Source organism: Dendroctonus ponderosae, unplaced genomic scaffold (genome assembly GCF_020466585.1).
Source record: "Dendroctonus ponderosae isolate FM_Combo_2020 unplaced genomic scaffold, Dpon_F_20191213v2 Dpon_F_20191213_9, whole genome shotgun sequence".
NCBI classification, from domain to species: domain Eukaryota; kingdom Metazoa; phylum Arthropoda; class Insecta; order Coleoptera; family Curculionidae; genus Dendroctonus; species Dendroctonus ponderosae.
This window is the reverse complement of record NW_026019116.1, coordinates 2,226,222-2,235,413: the sequence shown is the minus strand read 5'-3', so window position 1 is coordinate 2,235,413 and position 9,192 is coordinate 2,226,222. Positions and strand designations below refer to the sequence as shown.

Sequence of the window (9,192 nt, the reverse complement as noted above, 5' to 3'; positions counted from 1 at the left end):
TTCTTCACTTAATCGCGATTAAAATTGGAACTAAAACTGCTGATTTTATTACAAATTTGGTAGCGCAAAATGCAAAGACGGTGTCTATTTAGTACTAGAATAATTATCACATCTCGATTCTAAACGTAGAATTCAATAAAAAAATTAAATCAATAAATCAACTATTCCAAAATTCCAAATAACTTCCTTTGCAGCTAAAATCAATAAGATTTCGTGAAATAATTGGCAATTTCTTGTGAATATGAAATGTAAAGTTTTACTCATTAATATCTGTATGGTACACGACAAAACTTCTCTAAGTATTAAAATTCCTATACCGCCTAAAACGGGAGAAGTTTCAATTTAGTAGAAATAATTGTTTCTGGGCAGAAAGATCTATTGGGTCGATAGCCTTTTGTTCGAAGATTGTTTCTTTAATTCTTTTAAAACCACACATAATTAAAGTGTACTCACTTTTTATAGTTTTCTTATGTAAAAGTGTTTATATGAAAGTTAGTTTTACGTTTTATTGACCGAAATATTGCAAGGACAAATAATTCTATATTTTTTTTAAATTGAAATTAGATGTAAATGAGTTTTTTCTAATTAACTATATTATTTATAACTAATGTTGAAATTAGGTTCAAAAGATCGCTGCTCAAAATTACAGAAATGTCGATAGATATCGGTAGCTGGTGTAAATATGTACTTTTTAAAGCTAGTTTTACGTTAATTTGCTGCAGAACAAATGCAACAGTGCAAATATTTTCCGTTTAGTGGAAATATTTTCGACGAGTCTGAAGTAGAAATTGTTTGTAAATGTTTTTTCTCAATGTAATCGCTAACTGTAAAATTACCCGTAAGTGATACAACGCAAAATACAAACAAAAGTTGAAAAAGTTACCAAAACTTTCAAAAAATTGTTGAAAATTGCCTGTCGACGACTGGAAATCGAGAAATTTGGCATGTAGATCAAATTTTGTCATACAAAATCCAAGCAAAAGCGACCGAATGCCTGTGAAAAAATTAATGCCAAACTGCGGCCCACTGAAACTAAATCGGAAACCTAAATATTTAAAAATTGTCTAAAATTGCCTGAAGATAACTAGAATTCGAAACTTTGCTTACTTATAGAAGTGACTTTGTCCTACCAAACGCATGGAATTGACGTTCATACTTCGCACGTTGCTGAAGCAGGAACATTCGAGATTACAATCTTCTGTACAATCCATGTTATTTATTTTGCAAAATGCAGTTTTGGACACATTTTGATCTCAAAGTTGTTGCGGTAAAAGTTGACATTATTTCGACTACAACTATCTGTGTTTGTGAGTTGAAGTACAAAAACTATAACTTTATATTATAAGCTTTTCTGTATAATATTTGCGATTAAATTGCGAAAATGCGAAATTAAAAATTAAAATTTTGCATTAATTAATCTAAAATTAAAAAATCTAAACGATTAAAAAGCCACAAAACTAGCAAACGACGCGAATAACTTTACACCAATAGACGAACAAATCCTCCATCTCAAAACAAAATTAAACCTTCAAGAAGTGGCTAATTCTGCGCCTCACACTTACGAAACACCAGGAAGAAAATTAAAAATGCTAATTTGTCAAATTAGCCTCATCTCCAATTGTTCTTTATAAATCAACCTTTCATAATGTTTTGTTTTTATTTTTAGGAAATTTTCGTATTGAAAGACTTTGAGATTACCAAGCCAGAACTTCAAATTCCTCCAATATTTGGACAATTGAGGGCAATATTGAATATTTACGATAAAAACGAAAACCACGTGTTTTGTGCATCTATAGAGTTGGAAGTATCTGATGAATGAATCATAAATCACACATCACAATAAAATATATATTGATTTGTATTATACTAGAAGTTTTCCACCCCTTTTATTTATAGTTCCCAAAAATACCCAGCAAGTGCTGGGCTCTTAATCAGGTTTTGGTGAAGGTTAATTACATCTATAAAAAGTTAAAGTTTTAATTGCCCAAAACCGATGGTAAATCTATCCAATTTGGGAAAACAATAAGTTTCTCATAATTATGCACTACGTTTCCAGAAGAATTCCTGAGTAAATGGGAACAGACAGAACCATTTCAGCTGCTTCCCAGACTCACAAGTGGCTTTCCCTTACTCATAAATTTAGTCTTGAATCTATTGAAAAAAAATATCCACAAAATATCAAGCAACAAAAACTGTCTTCTAATTACTTCACGGATTTCTCTCATTGTTAATTAATTATGGAAACGTTAACAAGCCAAGAATTAAACCCGCTGCTTGCTTGTTTTATTTTGTGTTAAAAGTCAGAATGCAAAATACACCAAACGAACTCACCGCCCCTTGAGAAAGCTTTAAACGGCATAAAAAATGCAAATTTATGAAAATGACCCAAAATTAGCAACAGCAGGAAATAAATGATTACATTACATTTAAGCGCGATTTTCTCTAAAAGTGCCAGCACCAAATAGAGTAAAACCAGTAGTTTCTAGTCAAACAATTGAGTTGATTAAATGCGGGCATTCAGTAATAACTCAACCGGGGCATGGTTTCTGTATACTTATGGGAAAGTAATCCAAATATCCAAGACATGTTTGTGACCTATCGAGAGATTAATCGTTTCGAAATTAAACTTGAGTCAGTTATAATTCTCATTGTTATTTATTTTTTCACGTTGTCGGACGACATATTTATGAATTAAATGTGCTTTATCGGCCAAATAATTACACTTTGAATCAATGGCCCTCTGTGGGAATGAATTCACTAATTAACATGTGGCTTTCTAAATTTAAAGCTTCCAAACAGCGGTGGTTTTTTGTGCAACTTTTCAAGTGTCAAGTTCAAGAAATATTATGTAAGATTTCAGCTACCTCTAAGAGAAAGAAGCATCTATAATTTACATTTGAATACATTTCTGATACCATTCCCAAACCTTAATTCCCATGATGAATAAAGTAAATGATTATATTGTCTCTTATTAACGCACTTTGGCTCTACAAGTTGGTGCTCTTAAAGAATGCATTTATAGACTTTATGCACCAATTGATACGTTATTAAAATGTGTCTGAACAGACGCTGGGTTTGGTTTAATACATAAAAGCTTAGAAGGCTGTGCTTTTAAAAAGCAATTTCAACAATTTATTAACATGGAAAGATCTCAATAGGATTAAAAAATTAAAACAGTTCTTATTAGAGCTGCTGGTATGGTTGGGTGTTAAAAACTCAAACTGGTGTCATTAAGCAGAGTAATTATGCAAAATTATCAAAACGGAATCATAAATATATTAAATCAATTATGTCACCAAAAAAAATATTCTAAAGCTTGCAGTGTTTACAAATAATCAAATAGTAGCAAAGTGTGGGAGTATTTTGTTATTCAACAGCACAAAACCAGCTTTCGAAAGTACTAAACTTTCGCCCAAAAGGAAAATATCAGATTTAAACACTCCACTGCATTGTCAAGACAGTATTTTGTTGTGGAAAGTCGTAAGCGGCTTATTAAATTCAAAATTCAAAGCAGCCTTCCTCGGGTAAAGCTAACAAATTCCTATTGTTAAGATTTCTCGAAAGGACTGTATAAGAAGCAAAGAAAAGCCTGTGGGAAATATTTGAGCGAAGCAGGAATGTTGATTTCATATATATAGAAGTTTGGTATTTGAATATCTGAATTCTTGGCCATTTACCGCAAATCGGCAGATCGAAAAGGTAAAAGAGGAAATTGCCTCCGCAATCGTCCACCGGGAGTTTGATGAGCCATCAAGCTCCCTCTTCAAGATGCATGTGCACCCCCTTCTTAAGCAGAGCAAACTTGCTAAACTATGACTAATACGCCAATATTGCCGATTTGGGGGGCGATCGGGAAAAATAATACGGTTTTGTTATCATATGGGGTGAGATACGTCAGGTTATTGGACGGTGCTGTGTACTTTGTCCAGATTTGAATGGAGCACGGAAAAAAATAGGAAAATATTTGCCAGAGCTAACATAACATTTAATTCCTTCGGTCAATTGCAATAAAATTGAGTCTAGCGTGATCGGAAAAAATTCGTTTCAACAATAACAATTATCAATAATGCTAGGTCATGTACAGTATAATTAAAATTGAACAAAAAACGAAATATTGCCTGAACTGAAGCCAAATTAGATGAATATTAAAATAGCTGAAAAGGACATGAAAGAGAAGGTTTTACAATATACAATGTTAGTGTATGTGCTATAGATTCTAAATACTTCGAAGCTTGTAAAGTGGGTATTTTCATTTTTCAGAAACAACCAAATGTAGAGGCGCAATATCAATTTAATCACAAATTCTCGAGTCGACGGTTCTTCTCAATGACTCCTGCCCATCTGAATAAAATTAACTTTCATAAACTTGTGTTTTACTCATTTATTTAGTTATGTTAGACTTTCCAGTTTTCGGGAGCATAATTTTCATACATTTGGGGCATTTGCATTAGGAATTATTTTTACAAATTAATAAAGACCGTCAAATATATGAGTTTCAAAAAATTACAGAAGATATTTAATTTGGTGGTAGATTAAGGCTCTAGGAGACTATTTTGAAAATGCTGAAAGGATTTAGTATCGACTTAAGTAGATTTTTCAGAGAAATTTCTACATGAATTGATAATGAAATTAATTTGATAGAAATAGAATTATTTGGTTAAAAAAAATCGGTTTTCTTAATCTAACGAATAATAATTAATTCTTCATTTTGTCACTTTTTGACCGACTGTGGAAAACTTTTTGGAAATTTTTGCATGCACTTCTTTTAGTAACACCATGAAACTCTTGAAATCTGAATGATTCAGTAGGAACATATCAAACGTCTGTAATAATTGTATCCTCTACTAAGCTCTACTAAAGCTATTCAAAATATGATGATACATCTTTCAAAAGAAGCATTCATAATTAATACAGATATGTATATTATTTTTGTTAATACAATTTGAAATCAGTGTGTGACAAAAAACTTAGTCCATAGTTCCAGCAAAATAGTCCCTTAAACGAGACCATAAATATTCCCTTAAGAATCAAAACGAAATAAAGCCAAAACATTTTTTTTTATAATTTAACAGAACGTTAATGAGCTTTTTATTTGAAACAAAATTTATCAGATGATAATGGGTTGAGAAGCTTTTTATATAAGCAATTACTTTAAATGCAGTTTTTTGCATTGCATTTTTGGCCTTTTCTGCCAATTTCTTCTTGGCCAAAGGTTTACTCAAGCTGCAAAAAAATCACCAATCTAGAGAATCCGCTAAGTTTTCCTTATACTTGCTCAGGTACTTAAAAATCTGCTATTTCAAATTAATTAGCCATCAATTAATCTAATAAGTCACATAAAAACGGATTTCTTTAGAACGAGAATCTTGACCTGCTGGGGGATTTAAGCTAGAAGAAGCAAACTATATTTATTTTCTGGCAAACCAAACGCTTTTAATGCGTAATTAATTGTGTCGTGCTTTGCAAGCAGAAACATGAAAGGGAAGTTGAGCAGTTTCCATTGTTAACTGGCTTAAAACGTATAATTACTACCGCAATTGATTAGTTTGTATTAGAACCGCGCAATTCAAGGTGTAAATAATTCATATTTGCGCGATCAAATACGAGATAGAAACATCAGTAATACAATGATCTCAGATAAAGTTTCTTTAATAATTGCTTTATTACTTGCTGCTGGTAAAGTAAGTGTTGTTTGAATTGTTTTCGCAGCTGAAACTTCAGGATTTTGCAGGGTTTTCATGTAACCATTAACGATATATCGCAATGCGAAGAAAGTCAGATCGAGCTGGGCGAACTAACTGTCGAAGTATCAAAAGCGCAGCCATTTGATCAAACAGTCACTGGAAAATTGATTCTGCCCATGGCTCTTGATGAGGATGCAGTTTTGGTATGATCGAGTAAAATGACAAATTTGTTAAGTCTAAAATGCACTGGGAGAACCTCACAGTTTTGGAGAAATTTTTATATGAAAACGAAACTTTTTTTCCAATAGTTTTTCCCCTATTTTCCACATTATTGACGACTTCAATGATCCAACAATGAATCAGTAGCTTTAGGGTTTCTGCTACTGGTCATTAGCAAACCATTGCAAAGCTACAAAAGAATTTATAAATATTACACCAAAGAAATATAAAAATTATAAAAAAAACTAGCATAAAGCACTATAGCAAATAACTCTCGTTTCTCGCCAGTCAAAACCAACCACCTTTGCTTCATTCAAATTAATAAAATGAAGATAAAATGCTGGAAAAGTTCATAAAATCCGTCAGAATGCCCATGCATACGTTATATACTTTTTATACGTTTGTATATTGGAGAACAAACTCCTCCTTCTTCGAAAAGTCCGGAGCAGCATTTTGGTGCAATTTCTCACAATCATCCTGTATTGCAACAAAGTAAAGGTCATTCGAAATTCAGAAAAAATGTGCAATTAAAAAAAAATGAAAAAAGAAGAAAATAAAGCAAAGTAAAGACTTGGTTTTAAGAGTTTTAGTGCAGACTAAATTTGGAGTACCTAACTAATAGTACTAATAATAACGACATTAAAGAACAAATTTTTAAACTTCCATCCATCTTTTTATTGCTGTTGCTATTCGTCAGAATATTTTTGGACCATTTAGTAACAGAAAATGTGCAGTAAAGTACTTAAAACAGTTAAGATAAATCATCGTTATTTCAAGTCAAAGGAAACGACAAAGAAACTGGAGGAAAAACAACAAAATTAAAACACTTAGCGACTTGACAGAATAGCGGATGCTCCATTAAAGACAAAGCAGTTCTGAAGCAAAAATGCTACTGAAAAACCAGCTAGAATGCTTTGGTTTTCTACCAACTGAGGAAAGTAGCCTCTTAAAACAATAAAAAAGCCCTAGATAATTGATAAACATTTTTATCAACAAACAATGCTAACCACAAAAACAGTCGGGTTTTTTAGTAAAAATCTTGAATCAAAGCTAAGATCAATAATTTAATTATCCAGGCATACAAAGCGGAGTTTTGGGATCAAAACCTGCAAACTTGGAAAAAACTCTACATTGGACAACGATCAGTTTGCGAGTCCTTAGTGAAATCAATACCATATGGAAACTTTGCAGATGAAACCAACTTTCCCAGCAAATGTCCAATACCACAAGTAAGTATGAAAATAAACAACAATTTGTGTATTCAAAATCACAAAACTTTTAGGGTGTTTATGAGTTACATAACGTCCCAATAAGCGGTCAATATGTGGTATTCAACACAATTAATGGCGTGGCACCTTTGGTCAAACATCATTTGGCATTACTCCAAGCTGGACAACTGATTTTATGCAGAATTATAACAACTTTATCTCATGAGGAATGAAAAGTGTAAATGAAAGTATTTTAACCTTATAAAAACGCTCTTATTTAATAAAGCCTCCTAAATAAGTGTTACTTTGTAAACTACTCAAGCAGATTGAAAAGTTCTCCTGCTAAGAAAAAATCCCTGTAACTTTACCAGTCACTACAAGTGAATGTATGTGTCTTTTGAAGCGGCATTGCAAAAAATACCCAATGTTTTGGAAAGTTTGGCTCGAATTTTCATGATTCCAAACTAAGCAGATATATTTTTCAAATAGGATGGAAAAATCGAAAAGCAGATTGATTTTCATCCCCTATGCAAGAGTATGCCCAGTATGTAAAAACCTCTTGCATATGCAATTCATTAAATTAGCTCCCCGGAATTACATATCGAAAACGAAATTAGCCGACCTTAATTAGCTTTATTGGATTGGTGCTTTGATGAAAATTACACCCCATCCAGTCCAACACAGCGCAGACGGACAAAGGACTCAGAAATTGCCGGTAATGTTGTTAGGCAAAATGTGGTTACAGTGTTACATGTTCAATTTGGCCGTGGTTACACATGGGTACCGTGCAAATGGCATTTGTCTTTGTCTCGTGCCAGCCTCGATGACAGCACATTGGTATCGGTTGCCCTCATTCAATCAAAGATCGATTGCGAATTAAATTCTCATAATTTACGTATAATTGGCTAGCATTAAGGCGCATAGCACGTGAATATATTACTAATTAAAACACGAAGTCGCACACAAAGCAATTAAGATTGAAAATACGCAATTAACAACTAAGGTTGAAGACTCTACACGATTTGAAATAACTCTTCTTCTAATCTAATTTGATTAAGTTGAAGAAAACTGGGTTATTCAATTTTGAATTTGTAATGTAATTTTCAATAACTGCATACAGAAATCGTTGAGTTGTTCAATGGTTTATTTAAACCAGACTTCCTTTGTTGCCTTCTCTAAACCAGTAAACCAGAGCCTGGCTGGTATATAAATTATCCGATTGTGTTTCGACTCGAAAAACTCCCTACTTCCTCGTAAATCCGCTTCACCTTTGTGCGATTTAGCTTGTAACTCAGTTTCTAGTGGGGTTTCAGTGTAAATGATAATTTCGACAACTCAGTCTAATCAACGTGTCGAAACTTTTAATAGGAGCTTATTCAGCAGATCCAAAGAGAGAAGCAAATTAGTAACCGTATTACTTTGGAAGGTACTACAAAATTTAATTGGAGTTTATTTACATTTATTATTATTTATTATTATTTTTTTTACATTTATTTATGATAAGTCTTGAAAATTTAAAATACCTAAATCAGGATTTGTTCTGATGTGGCTGAATTTTCTTGAAGAATTAGTCGGGTTCAATGCTTGTATGTGCACAAAATTTCAACCTTTTGACTGATTTGGTTTGGAAGTTCGAAATTTTGTTGTTCAAGCATGCAGAAATTTGAAACTTCTCGGAGTGATTGTTAATTTTTTTTCAAAAATCCGTGTTTTCGCTTTCGTCCTCTTTTTCCTTCAATGGATATAATGAGGCATCGACAGTATTTGATCAAAAGGTCAGGCTTTTGCATAAAGTAATTTGGAAGTTGTGATTTTTTATATCGAAACGTATCATAATGGTGGCAATTTAATTGCTGGTGCGGGAATTTATTCGAAAATCAATGTTTAGTCTCACCAACGCTTATTTATCATCATCGGAATACTAAAGTTTTTTCTGTGTGTGTCCAAACTTTTTTTTTTTTTTTATTATTATTTAATCTACTACTAACTTAATCTACTACTTTAAAAAACACAAAGCACACACATCCTCCGATAGTCACTCTGTCCGTAATATTATAGTACATCGGTTTGACATGTACTCT

At 32.5% G+C, this 9,192-nt stretch overlaps 2 protein-coding genes across 2 annotated transcripts in view; one reads left to right on the top strand and one right to left on the bottom strand.

Annotated features, from left to right (window-relative positions):
* LOC109539888 overlaps positions 1-9,192 on the bottom strand; it is a 12,250-nt gene that overhangs the window by 1,581 nt on the left and 1,477 nt on the right. The window lies entirely within an intron of this gene.
* Positions 5,496-7,410, top strand: LOC109539891. Its single transcript, XM_019907962.2, has 4 exons — positions 5,496-5,681; positions 5,732-5,887; positions 6,980-7,132; positions 7,186-7,410. The coding sequence occupies exons 1-4, from the start codon at positions 5,628-5,630 to the stop codon at positions 7,342-7,344; spliced, it is 522 nt and encodes a 173-aa protein (XP_019763521.1). The 5' UTR covers positions 5,496-5,627; the 3' UTR covers positions 7,345-7,410.

What these genes read in the sequence shown, in the direction of transcription:
- LOC109539891 (XM_019907962.2), top strand. Translation starts at nt 5,628, where the DNA reads ATGATCTCAGATAAAGTTTCTTTAATAATTGCTTTATTACTTGCTGCT. An exon ending in TTGATGAGGATGCAGTTTTG is followed by an intron (nt 5,888 to 6,979) that starts GTATGATCGAGT and finishes TTAATTATCCAG; the next exon opens with GCATACAAAGCGGAGTTTTG. An exon ending in GCAAATGTCCAATACCACAA is followed by an intron (nt 7,133 to 7,185) that starts GTAAGTATGAAA and finishes CAAAACTTTTAG; the next exon opens with GGTGTTTATGAGTTACATAA.